At 51.6% G+C, this 19,931-nt stretch overlaps 3 protein-coding genes across 9 annotated transcripts in view; 1 reads left to right on the top strand and 2 right to left on the bottom strand.

Annotated features, from left to right (window-relative positions):
* Positions 1 to 19,931, top strand: part of LOC143362565 (cytosolic carboxypeptidase 1) — a 43,503-nt gene that overhangs the window by 5,211 nt on the left and 18,361 nt on the right. For 5 of the 7 annotated variants that reach the window (XM_076802844.1, XM_076802841.1, XM_076802842.1 and 2 more), the window contains 13 exons: positions 1,554 to 1,696; positions 4,295 to 4,377; positions 4,978 to 5,086; positions 5,458 to 5,600; positions 5,703 to 5,847; positions 5,935 to 6,066; positions 6,156 to 6,299; positions 7,081 to 7,249; positions 7,739 to 7,805; positions 7,949 to 8,124; positions 8,210 to 8,813; positions 9,180 to 9,689; positions 10,018 to 10,196. In XM_076802844.1, the coding sequence (XP_076658959.1) occupies positions 1,554 to 1,696; positions 4,295 to 4,377; positions 4,978 to 5,086; positions 5,458 to 5,600; positions 5,703 to 5,847; positions 5,935 to 6,066; positions 6,156 to 6,299; positions 7,081 to 7,249; positions 7,739 to 7,805; positions 7,949 to 8,124; positions 8,210 to 8,813; positions 9,180 to 9,689; positions 10,018 to 10,196 (2,604 nt within the window). Of the gene's footprint in view, positions 1 to 990; positions 1,041 to 1,553; positions 1,697 to 4,294; positions 4,378 to 4,977; positions 5,087 to 5,457; positions 5,601 to 5,702; positions 5,848 to 5,934; positions 6,067 to 6,155; positions 6,300 to 7,080; positions 7,250 to 7,738; positions 7,806 to 7,948; positions 8,125 to 8,209; positions 8,814 to 9,179; positions 9,690 to 10,017; positions 10,197 to 19,931 lie in introns of those variants that run through there. The other 2 variants (XM_076802845.1, XM_076802846.1) reach the window with 2 other exon arrangements.
* On the bottom strand, positions 11,280 to 13,301 carry LOC143362616 (uncharacterized). Its single transcript, XM_076802960.1, has 2 exons — positions 13,209 to 13,301; positions 11,280 to 12,632 (listed from the first exon to the last, which is right to left on the bottom strand). Exons 1-2 carry the CDS (start codon positions 13,299 to 13,301, stop codon positions 11,820 to 11,822), a joined length of 906 nt encoding a protein of 301 aa, XP_076659075.1. The 3' UTR covers positions 11,280 to 11,819.
* LOC143362707 (uncharacterized) lies at positions 12,484 to 18,384 on the bottom strand. Its single transcript, XM_076803099.1, has 4 exons — positions 17,809 to 18,384; positions 15,036 to 15,393; positions 13,906 to 14,068; positions 12,484 to 12,603 (listed from the first exon to the last, which is right to left on the bottom strand). Exons 1-3 carry the CDS (start codon positions 17,858 to 17,860, stop codon positions 13,909 to 13,911), a joined length of 570 nt encoding a protein of 189 aa, XP_076659214.1. The 5' UTR covers positions 17,861 to 18,384; the 3' UTR covers positions 12,484 to 12,603; positions 13,906 to 13,908.

Raw genomic sequence — 19,931 nt, 5'->3', positions numbered from 1 at the left:
CAGTGCAAAGCGTTGGAAGCCGCGTGGGAAATGGATTCCGCGAACGACGGTCGCGTCTTCGAGGAACAATGCGTACAGATGTTCCAGTATTCTCTAAACTCTTGGCCGGTCGGTCAGGATAATTTCAAAATCTGCATTGGCACGGCCGCGACACGATTCCGGCCAAAATTCACGGCGTGTCACGCTGTTGGATGTGTAAATTACCAACAGCGCGCGGCAATAATATTTATAGCCGATAAATTCTGCGGTTCGTTTCGATCGTGGGAAATTCGATACAGTCGGAACGAGATCGATTAATTGGTCGTTCTAGCCGTCGCAGTCTCGTCGAGAAGAGACGAATAATTAATTGAAAATCGGGCAGGACACGTGCGCGTCGACAGACTATTCGAGGGGCTCGGGTTTTTCAAAGTTAATGGAAAATGGTCGAGAACGCGGGAGATAATGCTAACTCCCGGAGAGCGGCGACGCTAATTATCCAATCGCCGTGAGACGCGAACGCGGTCGGCGCCCTTTATTTTCGAGCGCCTCTTGAAATTCGGCCGCGTTAATTGACCTTGACTGTTGACGGCGACGCACCGCGCTGCGACACGGCTCGCTCTCCAACGTGTTCGATTCTCGCTCGTTTGACATTGGCCGTGTCGGCGACCAAGCTGCTCGCGAAAGGAGATTAACTAGCCTTATGCCAGAGCTGGCCGGAAGCCAATGGACTGTCGATTAGGGGTGGGATCAAGTTCAATATAAATTGGGCATGGAAGTCGATTCCTATCCGATTTTGGAAAGAATTGAAACTGAAATTATCAGGAGATGAAATCAATTTTTATTTCACTCTTGCTTCCCACGATCGTGACACGTTGAATAGATTGCGCGAAGTTTATTGGGAAGACCTTGGGAAGACGTTTGTATGCCTAATCTGAAGTGTTCGAATCCAGTCGTTTTCCCCTTCCCTCGATTTCAAAAGCGATTCGTCATTACTGTATTCTTGTATCGCAGATTCGAAGTGTCTCGTAGGAAACGAGTAGGACGAGCGGCCCGATCCTTTGGTTAAGTACAATGATCACAATGGTCTATGGTTTGCCCCCGTTCGGGTTCCCGGCAGGCCCCTCTCATCGCTCGAGTCGATCGTCGCAATTTCTTTCGAAAAATGGTTCGAGCTAAAATCAAAATTAGCAGCGACGATTGGTTCCGAGTTGCCGAATTAGAAAAGCCATTTGCAACGTGGAGATCAAGCAACAAGGTCAACCCCGAACTTCCTTGCAACGAAGCTCTCGAGTTCGGCAATGTTTTCGCTCATTCTGTCGGACTACGACGAAATTAGGGTAAACTCGAGGTTGAAGGGGCCAGCCGTCTTTCCCGTGGTACGTACAGAATCCGACGCGACAGATCCGAACTGTGTCTTAGTTTGTCGTCGACGAAGAACACGATCCAGAAATCTGTTCTGCTTGTTTCTCACAGTCTGCTCGCATGATCTACGCTAACGCCCGCTTGACACCTGCATCCCCGTCGCCCCGTGTCCCCTTATAATTGAGCTTTCATTGTTTGGTTTTGCGGTTTAGTGTGATGTCACCGAGCAACAAAGGCACGGACGAGGCTGCGAACGATGCTCTGCTGGAGAAGCTGGTCACCTGCGCTTCGAAGCCGCACAGCGAGGCGTTCAGGAACGTTGCCGCCAAGATCCACGCGCGTGTCACATCCACAGGTATGGATCACGATCGCCCCTTCACGATTCTCTCGCTTATCCGAGGCCTACGTTGATCTCTATCAAAGAGAGAGAGAGAGAGAGAGTGAGAGAGACAAATTCAGAAAGTCTGCTACGTGACCTAATAGCTGTTTTTAGAATTATTACTTAAACAAGCCGGGCGTATGCTCCGTTTCATGTGGCACCGGATTGGTGGACTGCGGATCTTTATCCGGAATAAAATAGTTCACGGGTTCCGCTACCTTGCTGCTTGCTTTATAATTCGATTCATTTCAGAACTAATAAAATGGCACAGGCGGCAGGGAACGCGTCGTTAACGCTACAACTACCCAGCCCGGAAACTCGGGCTTTACACGTCAGGGGAGTTCGCGCGAGGACGCGGCGGAAGCTCGCGAATGCGGCAGCGAAGTTTCCGCACGAGTCCCGAACCAGATTGGACACTTTAAGACTCGGGCTCGTGCCGTTAAATCGCTATTTTTACCGCGAACGTTGGCTTCCATTTCGCCGGACTAATCACCAGAAAACTTGCACAATATTCCTGCGGTCTCGCGAACCCGGCATCGCCGAGCTGCTCGGCTAACTTCCGGCCCCGTTTCGCAATTGGTTCGCCGTGTCGCAATCGGAACCGGACTAATTCGCAGCCGCACGAACAGTGCCCGGTCTCCGCCGTTACGACCGAACCCTGTCGAACCCTTCCGACGACCCGTCACGTAACAACTTTCCTCGCCGGATCGCCCAGAAAACGACGATTGTCGCATTCTGTTAACCCTTTGCACTCGAAGCCATTTTAACTCTGAAACGAAACATTTCTCCCGACCTAGAATATTTCCCTTCTATATATATTTTTTAATGCTGTACATACGAAAATAGTGTGCAATTTACTCGTAGAGTACCGAAATGTTCAGTAATTTATGAAATACAAACAATAGTGTAAAAAATATTTTGAATAATGATACAGCAATGTTTAGTGGCGCCTTACAGTCGCCATTCGAGTGCTAAGGGTTAATCTTTATTAGCTTGGGATAACCAGGCTCAGGATAACGTCCAGCAACTCCTTTGATTTTGATTTTGGCTGGAGACGAATGCGCGGATCGGTAAAACAATGGAGGCATCCGTGCCTCTGACAAACGTGTCCCAGCCGTATGGTCGCCCGCGCGCGACCGGATTATCTTCAGCGGATCATCGACACTGGATTTCAGTAACGCGTAAATTTAGCCTCGGTTTTATTTATCGCGCGGCGGATCGCTAGCCGGAAGCTCGAACTCGCGCGCGCGCGCACGCGGAGGAGGTGTCGGAGCCCCGCGAAGCGGACTCCGGCGAACAGGTGTGCGAGCCAGCGTGGCGGGTCGTTCTTTTCGAAAAAGCCGATGCCACACTTCGGTTGCGTAAGGGGTTTCGGTTCGGGCTGATAAATCGCTTGGACAAGCTCCAACGGACCGCAAAGCCGAACAATACCACCGCGGCTTCGATCGTCCCGAAGTGAATTGCGCTCGTGCCAAATTGATAAGAGCCCTCTGTCCCGCTGCTCGATATTTCTGCATTATTGGGTGTCATCGCACCGACCCGTCGCGCCGGCTCCGTGTCGCAACCGAGACGCGGTACGTATCGGCTTGGTGGCCGAGTAATCGACTCGAGTAATTAACCCTGGACCTACCGCCGCCGGTCGAAATGATTCCAGATTTTTCATGTTACAATTACTGAAACTATAAGAGCATATTCTTATAATTCTCAATCTCGACAATTTCATGAGGCAACGTTTGCTTTCAAGGCTCGGTAGGTTTAGCGTCGATGCTCGGGGATGGCTTATTGTTAATTACACGATCACTTGTGAACGTGAGGCGTTTAATCGACCGGTGATGCGACGGCAGCCAATACCATTTGGCGTGAATGATTCAATGTCCAGTTTTTTCATTTGCCGGATAGTGTTCATGGCATTGGGAGCGATTGGCCTCGCGTCAAGTTTGAAACGGGAGCCGCGCGCGCGTTATGCCAATCCGCGCTCGGTACCGCACGGAGAGCATTGTTGCTGCCCGCACCTGCTCTCGCCCCGTTATTTATTACGGCAGGGTCGCTGTAACGTTTGGCACTGGGAAGTCCCTCGGGGATTTATCTTCTGCTCGATTGTCATCTTCGTTCCGTTGTTTTCGCAAACGGCCGTTTTGTCGATCGACTTTCGGACACTCGAGAGCAGCCACTCTTCTCGAGCTAAAGGTCGCGACTTTGAAATTAAAATACACCCGGCGTGTGATGTCTGTTGCGGAATGAAAAATCGATGTTCTCGGGACGCACGGGATTATAAATACACGCGTACCCGTGAAATCAGATAGTCGAATTAACTTGTTTTTCGAGCACGGATTGTTTTGTCGCAGAAAGTTGCCAACTCGGTGGCTCGATGTTCGTCTCGTGTACTACAAATTACAAAATACCGACGTCCACGTTCAACTTGCACAGGATCATTAATTCTCGCTGTGCGTTCGATCGCTAATGATCGAACTGTCCGAGAAAAAGAAAAAGAAACACGAGAATTTGTTTAAAGATCCGCAATCCGCAGACGACTTTTCCCGAACGCTTTCAGTCTGCGACGACTATAATTTTCAGATCGACGAGTCCGCGACCGCACGATAGAGAAACTATGGCGCAAGAATTCCAGGGCGATGGAGGTGTTCGTCGCGTCGCTCAAGGTGGGTGGCACTTAATTGAATCGTCGCCTGCTTCCCCTTTACCCATAATTTCCATCGCGAACCACCGTTAATCACTGCTCGAATCACGCTAGGAATTCGCAAAAGAAATTATGTGCTATTCGGCGATCCGTTAAAAGTTCCAGTCGTTGATTTTTATATCCGCGAATCGAGTCCTGGATTCGCCGAATTTAGTCGACGTTTAATCGACACTTCGCGGATCCAATTAACCGCAGACAACCGCGTCGGGGATCTACGACGTGCACGGAATAGCGTGGTTAAGTCGCATAAGCGTGCGGGGACCTCGTTGTCTATCTGGTCGACGGGCGCGCTCGCGCTTCCCGCAACATGCGAAACTGGAAATCTGTTCGCGTTCCATTTTCTGATAAGTGTTGCACGCACGGCCTAATTATGGTCTGTGGCATTTAAGCGCGTCAACTATCTCTCGATCGGTCTCGCAAACGCCAGCCAATTCGGCCGCTCCGGCTCGGTCTGGCTCGCGTTTCCGCTTTTCATCCCCCGACTCCTACAAATAACCGCGAGGAAACACCGGAGAGAGGAGCTTTTCGAAATTACCCAGGCGTGCGTGTCTGTTTGCCGCAGAACTGCAAGGATCACGTGATCAGCTACAGCATCGCCAGCATACTGCACGAGTGCATCGCGTCCCGCATCCCCAAAGGGAAGACCAAAGTGCCGAAGAGCAAAGCCACAAGTAACCGACAACAGCCGATTTCACCCGCTCAACCCTTATGTCAGCAACCAAAATTCTCGACGACCTTCAACGACGTGTCCTTCCGGCACATATTTTTACGCCTCGAATGTTTTAAAAAAGAAATTAGAACTGTAGTTATTGAGATAAGGGTTTAAAATGCTAAAACGGATAAAAGTGATTCGAAACCGATCGCAATCGGCGGAATTAAACGCGATGCACCGCATGCGATGCACGGGAAAGAACGCTGTGCATCGCAGGACAGCGTGAACGGTGTTAAGCCAATTTCGCGTAGCTCGCGAGCGCGTTTAGCTGGAACCGTTGCATGATCGAGCACGATTGATCGAGCACCCCTAATTTGCTACCCTTCACAGAATCCAGCAGTCGAATGGCAGTGATGCAACTGGTCAACTTGGGCATCACGCAAGTCCTAGTTAAGCTTTTGATCAATCTGCAACACGCGGACACCGTTTCGAGCGAGGTCCTCACGCAGGAAGTGGTCTGGTTACTGGGCCAGGTGAGTCTCAATATTCAATATCAATATTGTCTTCATAGTTGCAATATTTTAAGTAACGTGATACGGTCCGCGATTGATCGAATTTTCTGATTGTTGTCACAGGTGGCGCAGGGGGACCCGAAGTTCGCGTCGAAGATGAAGCTGTTCAACACGGTGAAGGTGTACCACGCGTCGCTGAGGCAGCACTACAACAACAGCAAGATCCTGATGCCGTTGCTGTGGATCCTGAAGAGCCTCGCCAGAAATTGTGCGTGATCGATACTTTATCGCTCGTATAGAAATGTCCGTGGACGCGTATATCGATCCGACTCTTGAATCTTGTTCTTCTCATCAGCGTACACTCTTCAAGTGCTGGTGAAGGACGGGATCGCCAGCACGTTCGAGAAGACGTTCGTCTCGGTCGGTTACAGGCCCCAGCTGAAACTGAGGTTGCTGTTAGAGTGCTTCAAACACTTCACAACGAACAGTACGTGCGTGAAACTATTTTCGCCGAAACGAATTTCTCCTTTGTCCGATGATTAACGAACGCGGATTGATTACGTTCTGAACACTTAGAGCTGCTCTGCACGAAATTCGTCAAGCTGGGGATGATGTATCTGCTGATGCGAATCTTCGACAAATGGGAGCGTCACGACGGCTACATGAGGCTGAAGATCTGCAACTGCGCGGTCACCACGATCCAACATCTCTGCGTCACGAGTGAGTTTATCGGCGACGACCTTTCACCCTCGCGGCCGTCGCAATATCCGGCCGGATGTCGGCGGCTCTTCACGCTAGAAGATGACAGAGTTCATTCAACTTCAGGTTATGTTTTTTTGTTGGAGCTGCGATCACGAGAGCGCAACGTAGAAACGCATTCCCCATTGTTTGATAATAAAAGCGTCGGAGCACCGAGCGCGCAGCGTCGACTATTAGATGACCAGCTTTTATCGCCGCTCTTGCAACGTCTATCGCAGCTACGACATTAACGTATCCTAAGACGACGTGCGAGGTACGTCGCTCGAGCGTAACGCGTCGACTTTTATGAAATCTACATAGGATACAGTTTGTTGTATTCGTCCCCCAGCTAGCCGTTTGCGCACCCTTTAGGGTACGCGTCATTTCAGACGAAAAGAACGCGTGTCTAGAATTGTTCAACAAACTGTATCCTACATAAATTTCATTAAAATCGTTGTGTTCCACTTAGGCGGCTTGTTAGACAACTCCAGACAGGGTCGCGTCGATCAACCCGAGCGCGCCGACGTTTCCTCTCGCTGGTGCATTTGCATCCGATCTTTGTTGCTCGTCGAGGCGCGTTCGCGAACGCAATTCCATTGTACGCTTCGCCGTGCTGGTATCGCGAGTCGTGAAAATCACCAATTACGCGGAGACGTTCCGCGGTATACGATCCTAAACGGCGCGCACGCTGAATTTATGTCTCTAGGGGGGTTTGTTGCGCGCACGGTCATTACACGCACCGCCCTCTTTTTGCTCGTTGCAGAAGAAGGCAGGAAGGCTATCAAGTGGAACAATGGCCTGCAAGTGCTGTACCGGTTCTGCTGCAACTGTCCCGAGGATAAAGCGTACGACTGCCTTCTGTCGCGCATATGCGGGATAATCAATCAGTGTCTGGAGAAGGAGCTGCCCGTGGCCGAAATGTTTCCGGCAAGGTGAACGAATCCGTCCAGGGCCAAATAAATTTCTACCTCGTTGCTGGTCGAAAATTGTCTGCTTTGCACAAAGATCCGCGGTCCACTTGGAAAGAAAGACCACTAACAATTCTCTTTTAAAACCTTGACTTTGGTCCAGTTTGTCTCGAAATGATTTTATACGACACGAAAGCGTGTGCACGGAGCTTTACGACAATCGAAATTTGTTGGTCGGCTGTTTCGTTCAAGTTTGAATTTAGAGATGATCCTGACGCCGACAGAGACCCGGCTCGCTGACACTGAGAACGAAGAGCCGTTCTACTTGTTCGTGCTGCCAGGTCTTTAATCATACGTTAAAGTGTGTCGAGAGGCGTCCTCCTCCCGCGAAAACTGGACCAGTTGTGCAACGTGGACCGCGGCGTCTGTAGAATCTCGATCGCGAATTCGATTGTCCCGTGCGACAGACCGTTCGACGGTAGAACGTCGCGATGCACGTCGGATTTTTTACAGGTTCGCGTTGCCGGAGACGAACGTCCGGCCGAACAGCGCTGAAAGCGGCAGCGACATCGACAGTCAGGTGCGTATTTTTGTCGGCCGGGGTGATGTAACGGGTGAAACGTTACACTCGGACCGTGGCCGGGCGAAAACGCCTGCATTTTTTCCACCCTGCTTTCATTTCGCATCCGATGGAACTGTGTGAAACCCTCGAATCGATTCCAGGCGAACAGCGTCGCGTCCTTGGGAAGGCTCTACAGCGACCTTGACTCTGGCGACGATGAGGAGAGCCAGAATTCAAGGTCGAACGACACCGGGACGAACACCGCCGACGAGGTGGACGAGAGCAAGTTCTTCGCGGGCGTGTTCACCTCGCAGAGGACCGAGGAGGAGCTCCACGAGTACGTTCTAGATCCTTGAGTTGCGCTTGGATCAAGGTTTCACTGTAGTAGCTACGTCCCATATAAATCTTCCTCGTCGTCGCAGGTACACGGAGTTCTTCAAGGAGCTGGGCAACCTGTCGCAGCTGTGCAAGTCCTCCTCGGAGAAGCTGGACATCGGCGAACCTACGGAGAGCAACAACAAGTTCAATTCGAGGTCGAAGAGCAGCAGGACCACGATCAAGGAGGCGATGCGAGAAGGGGCGAGCACGGTCCCGTTGGAGGACGGGACCAAGGGGATCAGAATGTTCGAGAATATGCCGAACAGCTTGCCGGACCAGCAAGCTTACCGAGAGCTGGCCAGCAGGGTGAAGAGCATAATCGATTTCACAGAGGTCGCTTACCCTGACTTGGTGGGTGGCGATGCTCTCGGGAAAGAAGAGCCGTTGAACCAGAAGGACAGGTGGATCTGTCGCGCGAAGCTTCTGACTTGCGTGGAACGCGGCCTTCATGGTGGGACCCTGATGCAGGAGGTGGTGTACGACCTGGACGCCATCGCCACAAGAACGCCCAACGATGACTGCAAGGTCGCGCAAAAGAAGCAACTGTCCAGCTACGACGAGGTGATGGTGGGGCTGCCGGTCGGCCACACCAAGTCCTTGTACTTCTTCTCCGCCTTCGAGAGCGGCAACCTGAGGAAAGCTATTCAGGTACAATTCTGCGGGTGTTCCAAAGATCCAGCAAGCTCTGCCTTTGGCTCTATTCTCGCTGGTCCTGGATCCTGCCCGAGACAACCGATCACTACCTAAACATGGCTCGCGACGCGTAATCAATACCGGAGGTGTGCGAGATCCCAAAAATATCGAGTTCGGGACAATTCTCAGGATTATTCCGGAGAACAGTAGAATATTCGGGTTCTCGCGCGCCTCTGGCGATACGTAAAGTTTTTCAAGAACGTTAAAAACTGTTGAGAATGAATTGAACCGGGTTTTCGATCGGTGGTGTCGAGAGGTCGCAGGAGATAGGAAAGACGATGATGAACCAGCGGCGTTTCTTTCGAATCGGGTCTCTTGTAGATAGGCCTGAGAGAGTTCGACCTGATCCTGACGCCGGACGTGAACAGCGGGTCCAGGCACCAGTGGTTCTACTTCAAGGTGGCGAACATGGACGCGAACGTGCCGTACACGTTCAACATCATCAACTGCGAGAAGGCAAACTCGCAGTTCAACTTCGGCATGAAGCCGATACTGTTCAGCGTGACCGAGGCTGAGCTGGGTAGGCCAGGCTGGGTGCGAACCGGCGCCGACATCTGTTACTACCGAAACTATTACCAGCGGCCGGCGAAGGGGAGGAATTACTTCACCATCTCGTTCTCGGTGACGTTCCAGCACGAGAAAGATATCTGCTATTTGGCCTACCATTTCCCCTACACGTACACGCAGCTGATGGTCAACATATGGAAGTGGACGAGAAAGGTCCCTCCGAACACCTACTTCCGCGCGGAGACTCTCTGCGAGACCCTCAACGGGAACGAGAGCCCTTTGTTGACCATCACCTCTATGGACTCCAAGAGCAATCCCGTGCAGGTCGGTACCTTTGCGAACCCTTTACGAGCATGTTGACAAAATGGTCCGCGAGGCACTTCTTCTTTGCTGCTACGTTGGACCGCCTACTCGAGTATATTAGAATCTAACGATCGGTGGAACATGAAATGTCCCATTTCTAATATATAACATTTTCCTAAACAAAATCCGTTGGTGAAAATAGGCACCGCTCCAATCTACATATTCTACCAACGAATCGCAAGTTTCTTGTACTATCTCCATTTCTGAGAAGAAATATCTTATCAAGAAGAAGTATCTTTTATAGAAAACTTGAAATTGTCAACTGACGGTTTGCCATTTTGGTTTTCAGAATCGGAAGGTGGTGTTCCTCACGTCGAGGGTCCATCCGGGCGAGAGCAACGCCTCCTGGGTGATGCACGGTACTCTGGAGGCGTTGTTGAGCAACAACGCGTACGCGTCGAGCCTTCGGGACGACTACGTCTTCAAGGTCGTGCCTATGCTGAACATCGAGGGCGTGGTGAACGGTTGGTGAGTATACGTATAAGCTCGCATTCTAATCTAAGAGTGGGTATGAATGAATGGTAACGCCGGTGCGCGTAAGAATGTACTCGTACCTTTATTAATATTCAAATTACACAAGTTACACATTCCGCGGCGTGTTTACGCAATGATACCCGATGATCCACGGTGAGACACGATCTCGCTTTATCGTACCGGTTAAAGAATCATTTCGAAACTACGCGTGCGTCGGTTGCCGTACGTCCGGATGACCGAAACGTTTCCAAGCCGTGTGCCTATTCTCCAGTCACGGGAGGGGATCCATGGATCCCGTTCGGACACCGACGAGATAGATCGACGAACGATCCTCTCTCCGGTCTCCGAACGAGGATCCCGGGGCCGGATCGCGATCCACCGCCGAAACGTTCCGTCATGCGGACGTACGAATGAACGTTACCTAACATGATGATTACTTGGATACGTGTGCGTGTTCGTGCGTGTGTGTGTTTGCGTGTATGTAGGTGTGACGATGATCGGTGGCGCCGGCGGTGTTCTCCCAACCCAACACCAAGAAAAAAAAAGAATGAGTTTCAGCTAGCCACGCTAATGATAAACATTTCGCCCGGCCGCGGCGTTTCTCTTTTCGTTGACGTCTGAGATCCCAAACGCGGACGAGTCCTCGCGCGTTTAATTGTCCTACGAGCTATATTACTAATCAGCGAAACAGCTAATAACAGATTCCATAACTCCGACGATAGAAGACCGGCCGAAGGTGAGAAGGATCGATACCGCGCGATTCGATTCGATTCGATGCGATGCGATGAGATTTTACATGATACGCCAGCGCCACGGTTATGTGCGAAGATTAAGGACCGATCGATCGATCGCGTAAATGCCCCTGCGAGAAGAAACGATGTCTCTCTGTCGTCGAGAGTCCACGGCTGGTCTCTCACGAATTATACAACGCTTGAGCAAATTGTTCGCGAACATGATATACGTCTTTTTCGAACGATTCCGAACATCTTTTATTTTCTTCTCCGCCGAGCCGGATCCCGAGGGGATCCGAGCGAGCACTGTCGCGCGCGAGTTCCTTCGATCGGAACTAATTGATGAGCGATGATAGGTGCGGGAACGGTCCCGTCGGCGACCGAGACCGTTCGCGGGTTGACACGATATACACATGATAAAAACGTACATAATACATCTAGCTTCTCGGCTCTCCCTCTACCGTTCTCCGGTCACTTATCCGCGAAGAAAACTGCGTCCCAATTGAACGTCGCGGCGACAACGTGTCTCCTTCCTTCTCCAAACAGAGTACTCAGAAGTACAAACGTACAATTTCGCGAAGCTATTCGTTTCCGAAGTCTCCCACCACTTCCCGTTTTATGGCAAATTTCGCATCGTACATGTCGTCCACCGTACAAGGTTCGACCGCAGTGAGTTCTCGATATATGTCGTCGCCAGAGCGTCGTGCAACATCCAGGTGATGTACTCCAAGGCATCTCCAGGTAGATCTAAAGCATCTCGGTAGTTTATCGTGCAGGCGTCGGCGACATATACAGAGAGATCACTGCGTTCGGTGTGCAGGCGCGATATGCAATTGGGACGTGGATCGTGACGCGAGAAGACGGATGCCTAAAGTGTTTTAAAGCGTTACTTGGACGGAGGATCTAATACTTTGCCGTTGGTGCGCACTTTAATGTTGTACCTGTAGGCCGGTTCCGCCTCCGGCAGGATCGTGCTGCTGTCGTCGTCCTGGTCCTTCATCATGGACAGCTCGGCCGCCGGTTCCGGATGGTCGTTGACATAGTAATCGTGCACGCTGTCGTACGGTCCGACGGTGTGGGCGTCCTCGAGCCCGTTGTTCGGCGACTCGGTCTCCGACTGAGTCTCGAGATAGTCCGGGGACTCGCGATGCTCGAGCTTCATGTCGGAGGAGGATCGCAGGGACGAACGGTGAACCTCGCGGGTCTGCAGTCCCTCGAACACGTTGTCCTTCCTCGGTTGCGGTGCCGCGGGGCTGTCGGTGAACAGGCTCGCGATGTCCGGCAGATGATCCGGCCTGGTGTTGTCCAGTTGATCGTCGGTCGGATCTTGGCGGATGTCCTCGGTGACGACCGGCGAGGACGTCGTCTGAGCGTTCGAGGGTTGCCTGTCGGATGCGGAAACGGCGGAGGTGATCAGCCTGCTGACGACCGGGTCTTCGGACGGTTTCTCGTCGACGACGGAGCTACCGTTGTTCTCTTCCGGTGTTCGATACTCGTCGATGTTCCCTTCTTCCTCCTCCTCCTCCTTCTTCTTCTCCTCCTCCTCCTCTTCCTCTTCCTCCTCCTCCTCGCGCGCCCGGTCGCTCGTCACCGAGCTACTCTCCACGTGGTCGTCGACCTGGTCGTCGCTGGCTGGCGCCGAGGTGGTTGTTACGTAAGGTCTGCGATTTCTGGAAATTGGTGGCAGGACTGAAGGCGCCTGGCGGCTCGAGGGTCACCGACGAAGCCGTAGATCTTCGAACGAAACAGGAAGGAAAGACTTCTTCCCCTCGTTCGTGGTGTGCGGGGGCTCGTTGCTGGTGTTTGTTTCGGTTTACGGGGACGGTTTCGAAATTCTGTCAGTGGGCGTGTCTGGCCGGCGCAGGCATGGGAGAAGAACGGCGCTGATTTTTCTTTCGATAGAGGAGCATTTCCGGGCCCCGGAGTCAGCCTCGTTGGGGTACGTTTACGTCGGGGCTGCGATAGAAGCTAGTGGAAAAAGGTTCGGGTTGAGCGGCGATTAAATCCGATCTCGTCTACTAAGCTTTGCTTTGCTTGCTCCCTGCTTCAATCTAAACGCCCTCGAATGTACTCGACCGAATTACGAACGCGTTACCATAACCGCGAAGAAGCCCATGTCAACGTTGGGAAGAAGCGAAAGAAAGAAGAAAGTCTTCGTTTCGTTTCTTTCTTCCTGCTTCCGCGATCTACGAATGTGCCAATGCGTCGACGCCTTACCGTTCTCTACACGGCTTCAGGCCCCAAGTTTTTGCAGACAGCTCGAACGTAAACGTACCTTTCGAGTACGAAGCAGACCTTGACTAATATATCTCGTGTCTACGCGCAGGCTCGAGAGCGAAAGAAACTCGCTCTCGATCCTCGGATCCATGCCCGCGCCAGCTGTGATCGTGTTAGCGGTGTTAATTGCGTGTGGTGTTAGTAGCGTTACGCTGGGAACAGTCTGGAACGAACCCTGCTGGCTGATAGACAGCGGGTCCAGCGGTGTGTCCACACTCTTCCACCGCGTGTGTGTCCTGACGTCTTTTTTTTTTGCGAGAAGCGAGAGAAGCGTATTAATTCCAAGCTGCGACGCCCCGAGAGGCGTCGCGTTCCCCAACTAGCCCAACGTCTATTTTACTTTCTCGTTATCCCAGAGAGAAGCGGCAAGTATATCAGGGTTTCGTGGAATCGCGCGAGTCGCACGGTGAAAAAGAAATCTTGCGCTGAAGAGGCCCGTCTTCGAGGTGCACGTCTCGCGACGGATCACGTCCTCCGCGAAACGTGCGAGCAATTATCGCGCGCGTTATCGTCGGCAATGACCTCGTTTCGAATTTCAAGTTCTTTCTCGTCCGTGCGCCATCGGCGTCCATCGCTTGGAGGGACACTACGTCCAAGGTCCTCCGAGAGGTGCGCCCCTCCAAAAACCCCTCTTTCTCCTTCTCCTCTCACCGTCTCGGCAGGTTCGTGTATTTCTGTGACAGGTATTATCTCACCTCTTACCCCTGAGTCGCAGAGACTGGAATGCTGCCGTAGTTGTAGTAGTAGCATCTTGTCTGCTCGCAGATGAAGTCCTTCACCCGGGTGCAGTCCTGCGCCTCCCAGAGCAACTTCGGTGCAACCATCGCGACGCAACCTTCCGCGCTTCCGCTGCTGCCGCTGGAAAACCACGCGATTTCCGGTTCTAAATGCTCGGTAAACATTCACTCCCGATCGAGAAGCTTCGGGGCGACATTCTCTTAACAATAGGTTTACGGGACCCGTCAGAATGACGGGTTCTAATATTTTTAACTTACGATCTTTGAGATTGTGAAGATCCGTCTACGTGGAATTATTCAACAGAATCTTGTACAGAAGCATTCTTCTTATTTTTACAAAGTAATGTAAAATACTCGCTTTTAGTGCTCCGTAAACCTAGTGTTAAGACTACTCTCAGGCATCACTAAAAATGCCGTACTATTGTTCGAAACAATTTTTGCATTCAAGGAGTTGCTAAAGATCGAAGTGTCGCAAGTACGAGTGATAAATAGACGGCGGGGGGGGGGGGGGGGGGGGGGACCTTTGCGCGAAATAAAAATTTTTCTGCGGTGATTGCAAGAATAGAAATAGGAGTTGAATATATGTTTCGCGTTTTAGCTATTTTAAAAATTTGAAACCAATGTATCAATAAACTTCGTACGCATAGAAGGACGAATGAACGCCTCGGTTGCAGAGTCGAGACAGCTCGCACGGATAGGTGTCACGAAATTTCTCGATCGGAAGCAACGCGCGTCGGGATTCGTTCGCCGAGTCGGCGCACGTGTTTCCGGGCGAGGACACGCGGGGAACACCGATAATTGTCGTGTTCGTGACGGTGGGACGTCGTGTCGGTCTATTGTCTTTCCGGTCGAGACGGCCATCTTTGTCCGCGCGGACTTGTGACGCCGACTTCCGGTTGCGCGGCGGCTTTCGACCCCCGCAAGTTCAGGGACAGGTGCGAACACCGGCCGCACCTCTCCTACAGTCTCGCGGCGGAGTGCTTTGACCCCGTCCAGATAGAGAAATCGGACATTTCCATATGCGATGGTCTAATATATTAATTAAGTTGATCGCGAGCGAGAATTCGAAGGAGGGGTTTTTCGGTTACCTTTCGCGGGCAACTCGTTGAGGCTCGGTGCCAGGTGGAACGTCGGCGTGTCTGTTGCCAGGTTGCCTTTGCATGTAGTCGAAGGTGGCGTTGAACGGCAGGCCCGTGCTCATCCAGAGGAACATGTCCGTGCCCAGCTTGTTGCCCGATGTCCAGAAGTCGTAGTTCACGTAGCCGGCGTTCTTCAGGTACTGCGCCATCGTGTCGGCCTTCTCCTTCGTCTCGAAGGAGGCCAGCTGCAGGCCCAGCGAGCGACAGTACTGGTACGCCAGGAAGTAGTTGAGCTCGGGACTGTACGGGTTCATCCTCGAGACGAAGTACTGCACGCCGTCCAGCTGGATCGTCGTGATCCTTTGAGCTGCAAATTAGTCTTAAGTGATTCGTGGCCCGATTCCCTCGGGTAAACCGACACTCTGCCTCCTAGCAGCCCGCCGACCCGCCGAGGCCCGAGCAATCAAACGACAGTTTTACATACGGTGGACCTTGCTGGTGTGGAACACCTAGTTTCGAGAATGCTGGGTCTTATGGGCGCAATTCTACTCGCACTATTAACCGTAATAAGAAAAGACTGAAACAAGTCTTTTCAAACTATTGATATCAAAGGATCGATTGATTATTAATTCTTGATTAATGCTTCGTCCCGCTGGACTTAGAAAATATACGTTCCATTCGATTTAGGAGACTTTCTGTCTCGAAGGATGATTAGTTTCGGAATTAGGCATGCATATATTCGTGCGTCGCGTCGGTGATGTCATCGTCGCGAGGATATCTGTACAGGTGTTCCCATCGATTCACCGTAGCACAAAAGTGATCTATCGATGGCGGCCCCCCCCCCCACCGGTGACAGTTGAACAAAGAAGGAAATTCCTTTCTTGCCCCCCACCCCCTAGAGTATTATCTCATCGAGGCACGTCTCTCTACCGTTGACTTCCGACCGGGCCGCAAATGGCAGTCCCAGACGCGGGAAAAATCATCCGGTGAATCCTAATCTACCCGGTGTCCCGTTTCACCGTCGAACCGTTACGCGCGTCGTCGACTATTAAATAATCTCATCGGTGGATCGACGCTTCGAACCATAACTTCCGAGCCTTTCTCTACGAAATTCTCCTCGTTCGAACGAACCGTCTCCGTTGTGAACGCCGCTCAATGGATCGCTAGGACAATTTTTAAACGGTGAAACATTCGATAGGAGACGGAGAAGAAAAAAACAATTGCAATTTGAACGTTCCTCGGAGAATTCGAATTTTCGTAGTGAACGTTGTTTGCGAGGCCGTGGCAGTCGCCGTCGAGCACGGGACGCGTGCGCAGCGCCGAATCATTCCCTCTAACGCGATTTTAATTTACCTTTGCCTGTGTACACATCACTGACGCGGTCCGTTTCAGCCGGAATGGCCACTCGGCAGTTCTCGCGCTCTCCGGCGCGAGGGTTCGTTGAACTTGTACGGTTATTTGGTTAACAGTACCCGTGTGGATTACGACCCGTTTTGACCCCCGCGAGTAACCTTGAGACCAGCAGTCTTCTTAATTGCTGCCTGTCGCTGAAAACCGCTGGCCTCGCCACGGAATTTCTGCCGGTCTACCGAGCCGACTCGTTTCGATCGCCGTTTTTGCGAGAATAAATCGAACAGTAACGACTCGAACATTCAGACTGCAGCGCCATTTTACTATACGGACGTTAAGAAAATCGGTGAACGCCTTTCCAAGCCGACTACTCTCCAGGGAATGGCAAAGAATGCACTCCGGTGCAGTTGCATACGAGCTTCCGAATCCTCGCGCACGAAGAGGGCCGTTGGTTGGCATAAGTTGGAATTTTCAAGCTTCCGTAGGAAGATCTAATTTTCCACGGTTCTCCAATTAGGATTGGCGCGGTGCTAAACGGCCAATTGAAAGGATCAGCGCGGTCGATCGAGAAATTCGAAAAACGGTCGAATGAACAACGACAGGAAGTGCCGCGTTAATTCGCGAACCTTCGGGAATCGCGGGATTAAAATCGCAAGCGCGGAGCGCGTGGTTCTTAGGGTGCGTGTCCGGCGTAAAAATGTTCCGGATCGCGAAGCCGGCGGCGCAGGTGGCGGTAAACGACCTGAAGGCCTTGAGATGTCTGCCGGGGCCAGTGTTCCCGCGAAAGAAGACAGCCGCCAGACGCGGCGGATCGTTGTTGCGCGTTCAGGAATTATGCCACTTTGCGCCGCAATTAACCGGACCCCGTGCGACCACGCAACACAGTCGCAATGGAAATCGCCTAAACACAACGGTCCGCCACGAAGACCGGAATTTCAAGTGCGAATTTCGAGAAATAATCGTCGGATCCAGGGATCCCAGAGGAATAATCTAGAACGAGTATGGCGAACTCGTCGAAGGACCCTTCGAAGAGGAAGCTATCTTGGCAGACGTCCAAAGCCTCGAGATAATCGAGCAACAAACAGTCAAACGGCAAACCGAGCAGGCAATTCTGGCGGTCCGAGTGCAGTTGCACGGGAAAGGAATCGCCTAACCGCCGAGACGCGTCGGTAGGACAATGCTCGAGCAAAGGTTCTTGGAACGAGTCAAAGGTTGCGACACTGCTTTATCAGAGAGAGGAAGTCTCCCGAATCCTGACACGCGGCACGTTTCTAATATTTTCGAGTTCGAATTGCGAATTGAACGAGAATTCGAGTTCGAGAATGAATTGCGAATTCGGAAAGTGGATCGGCGCGTCGCGTCGCGTCGAACGGGTTAAAATCGGATATACGCGGGTAATAGCGATAACGTGCTCGGAATGTTTGGTACGCACCTGAGGCGAAGGCCGCGACGGCCAGCAGCAGCAGCAGAGGAGCGATCTTCATGTTGCCGTGTGTCGATTAATCGATCAAGCAGCCGTTTCCGTTTCCGACTCTCGGAATACACCGGATGTTAGTGTTAGGGTCGCGTTCTCGGACTGGCCTCGCGCTGCGCCGTGGGCCCCCTTAAGAGTCTTCTGCCCGGATCCCAGAGGAGGGGGTCGTTGAAGATGATTCACTGGCTAACCTAGAGCAGGACGAGCGAAGAGCGAACCAGCCCACCGAAGGGACGCGGGCACACGAGTGGGACAGCGAGAGAGACACACAGCCGGTCGGGGATACACGGGACGAACCGAAATGTAATCGACTTGGTCTCCTCGTCCTCCTCTTCTGCTTCTGCCGAAGAGCGGCTCTCGGAAAGAAAGGTGGCAGGATTCGCCGCAGCGAGAAAACCAAAGAGAGAAAGATAGAGATAGAGAGTCAGAGAGAGAGAGAGAGAGAGGAAAGAAAAAAAAAACGCCAAGCGCGTTGTAACGTCCGAAGGAGACGACGATGATGATGATGATGCGGTGCGTTCGTTGACACGGGTACGCTTGAACTTTGCTCGCCGGCGATCCAAAGCGCTTCGGCCGGCCAAAGTTCGAGAACAAAGGCTCTCTCTCCTCGATCGAAAGGATCGAAGATTTCTCGACATCGTGGAAGCGAAAGAGGGGATCGACTTTGACAAGATGGAAGCCAGGAGGTTGATCCGAGATCGGCAAGCGCGTTTTCGAGCGAGCCCGCGGCCGATTTACGAGGAGGCAGCTCTCGCGAGGATCGTTTGTTGGGGAACCCGCGAACACCAATCTATTCGGAGTGCCGGTGCACGCTATTAATAACGTGGTCCTGTCATTTAGTTTGTTTTTGCGGCGAACAGAGCCCCGAGAGAGGCGGGTAGAATCTCGCCGCGGCTCGGCGGCGTCTCTTCACGGTCTTCATCGTCCTGAATGGAATCGTATCGACGCCGGCCGGGCAAAAACGACGCCCGGCCTCAAGGTAGACTTCATTTCTGAGCGTGCCCGCGGACGCGCTGCCGCACCGAGCCGCATACCATCCCTCAAAATCCTCGGGATCGCGAACGACGTCGTTAGCTGCTGGTTAAGGTCGTCGGCCATCCAACAGCGCGACGCCTCGACGCTGTTCGACCAGCGTTCGCGTTATTTATACGTGTTAAGTCATCGCGCACGAGCAACGCGGTTTTCTCCAAAAAGGAAACACAGATCGGTAAACATCGTTTCGAAATTTCAGGAACTGTCCCGCCGACGTTCCCCTCGCGCTTCGAACGCGTTCACCTCGCGAGTCTCTGACAGTACTCTTAATTGCACTGGTTCTTAACGCTAAACCTACCACAGTCGGTCAAAACGATCGTTCCAGATTTTTTATTTTACAATCACTGAAATTGTAAAAGTGCTTTCGTGGGAAATCGTCGTCTTATAAACATGACGAGACATGATTTGATTTTAATATGATATGATTTTGATTCTTTGAAACGATTTCAAGACGACATGTATTAGTTGCTTTTAAGGCTCGGTAGGGTTAGTGTTAAGTGCTAGACTAGACATGATTGAATTGACCTTCTTACTTCAGCACATGTTACAATGAAAACCGCACGAAGTTCGAGTGAATTGAATCTTCCCAGTTCTCTAACGTGTGTCAATTTTATACCTTTTGTGCTCGACAGTGGTAAATTCATATGCATAGCAAACAATATCGCAAACAATTTCTTCCAACGTATAAAATTTCCATCCACGCGCTTCGAGAAGAACGTTGAACCGTCCCTGGACTTCTCAATTAATTTTACTTATCAATGGTAAAAGATCAATGTAAATAGAAAGACGGTCGATCAACTTTGCAATTTCCTTTTTCGAGAATCGAACCTTAAGGCGAAACGAGATAAGTTTAGAATGAGATCATTCAGCTTGTAGTACGAAGAGCTATTTTCAGTAATGATCAGAAGGAAATGTATCAAATCGATTCGGCGGATGAGGGTTCGTACGCGAAGAGTTTGATAAGAAGCAGATTTTAATAGAAGTTATAGTTGAGGAGAGCACGACACCGGATCCGACGTTGTTACAGTCTTAGATGACCTTTAATTAAC

Source organism: Halictus rubicundus, chromosome 17 (assembly GCF_050948215.1).
Source record: "Halictus rubicundus isolate RS-2024b chromosome 17, iyHalRubi1_principal, whole genome shotgun sequence".
Lineage (NCBI taxonomy): Eukaryota > Metazoa > Arthropoda > Insecta > Hymenoptera > Halictidae > Halictus > Halictus rubicundus.
Note: the sequence above shows the minus strand (reverse complement) of the source record. Positions and strands in the feature narration are given on the sequence as shown.

Excerpts from the sequence above, each read along its gene's own strand:
- LOC143362616 (XM_076802960.1), bottom strand. The coding sequence starts at position 13,301 with ATGGATCCGAGGATCGAGAGCGAGTTTCTTTCGCTCTCGAGCCTGCGC. Across the intron at positions 12,633-13,208 it reads GTCTGCTTCGTACTCGAAAG|GCGCCTTCAGTCCTGCCACC; the intron begins GTACGTTTACGT and ends TCGAGCCGCCAG.
- LOC143362707 (XM_076803099.1), bottom strand. The coding sequence starts at position 17,860 with ATGAAGATCGCTCCTCTGCTGCTGCTGCTGGCCGTCGCGGCCTTCGCC. Across the intron at positions 15,394-17,808 it reads CGTCGCGGCCTTCGCCTCAG|CTCAAAGGATCACGACGATC; the intron begins GTGCGTACCAAA and ends ACTAATTTGCAG. Across the intron at positions 14,069-15,035 it reads CAACGAGTTGCCCGCGAAAG|CGGCAGCAGCGGAAGCGCGG; the intron begins GTAACCGAAAAA and ends GTGGTTTTCCAG.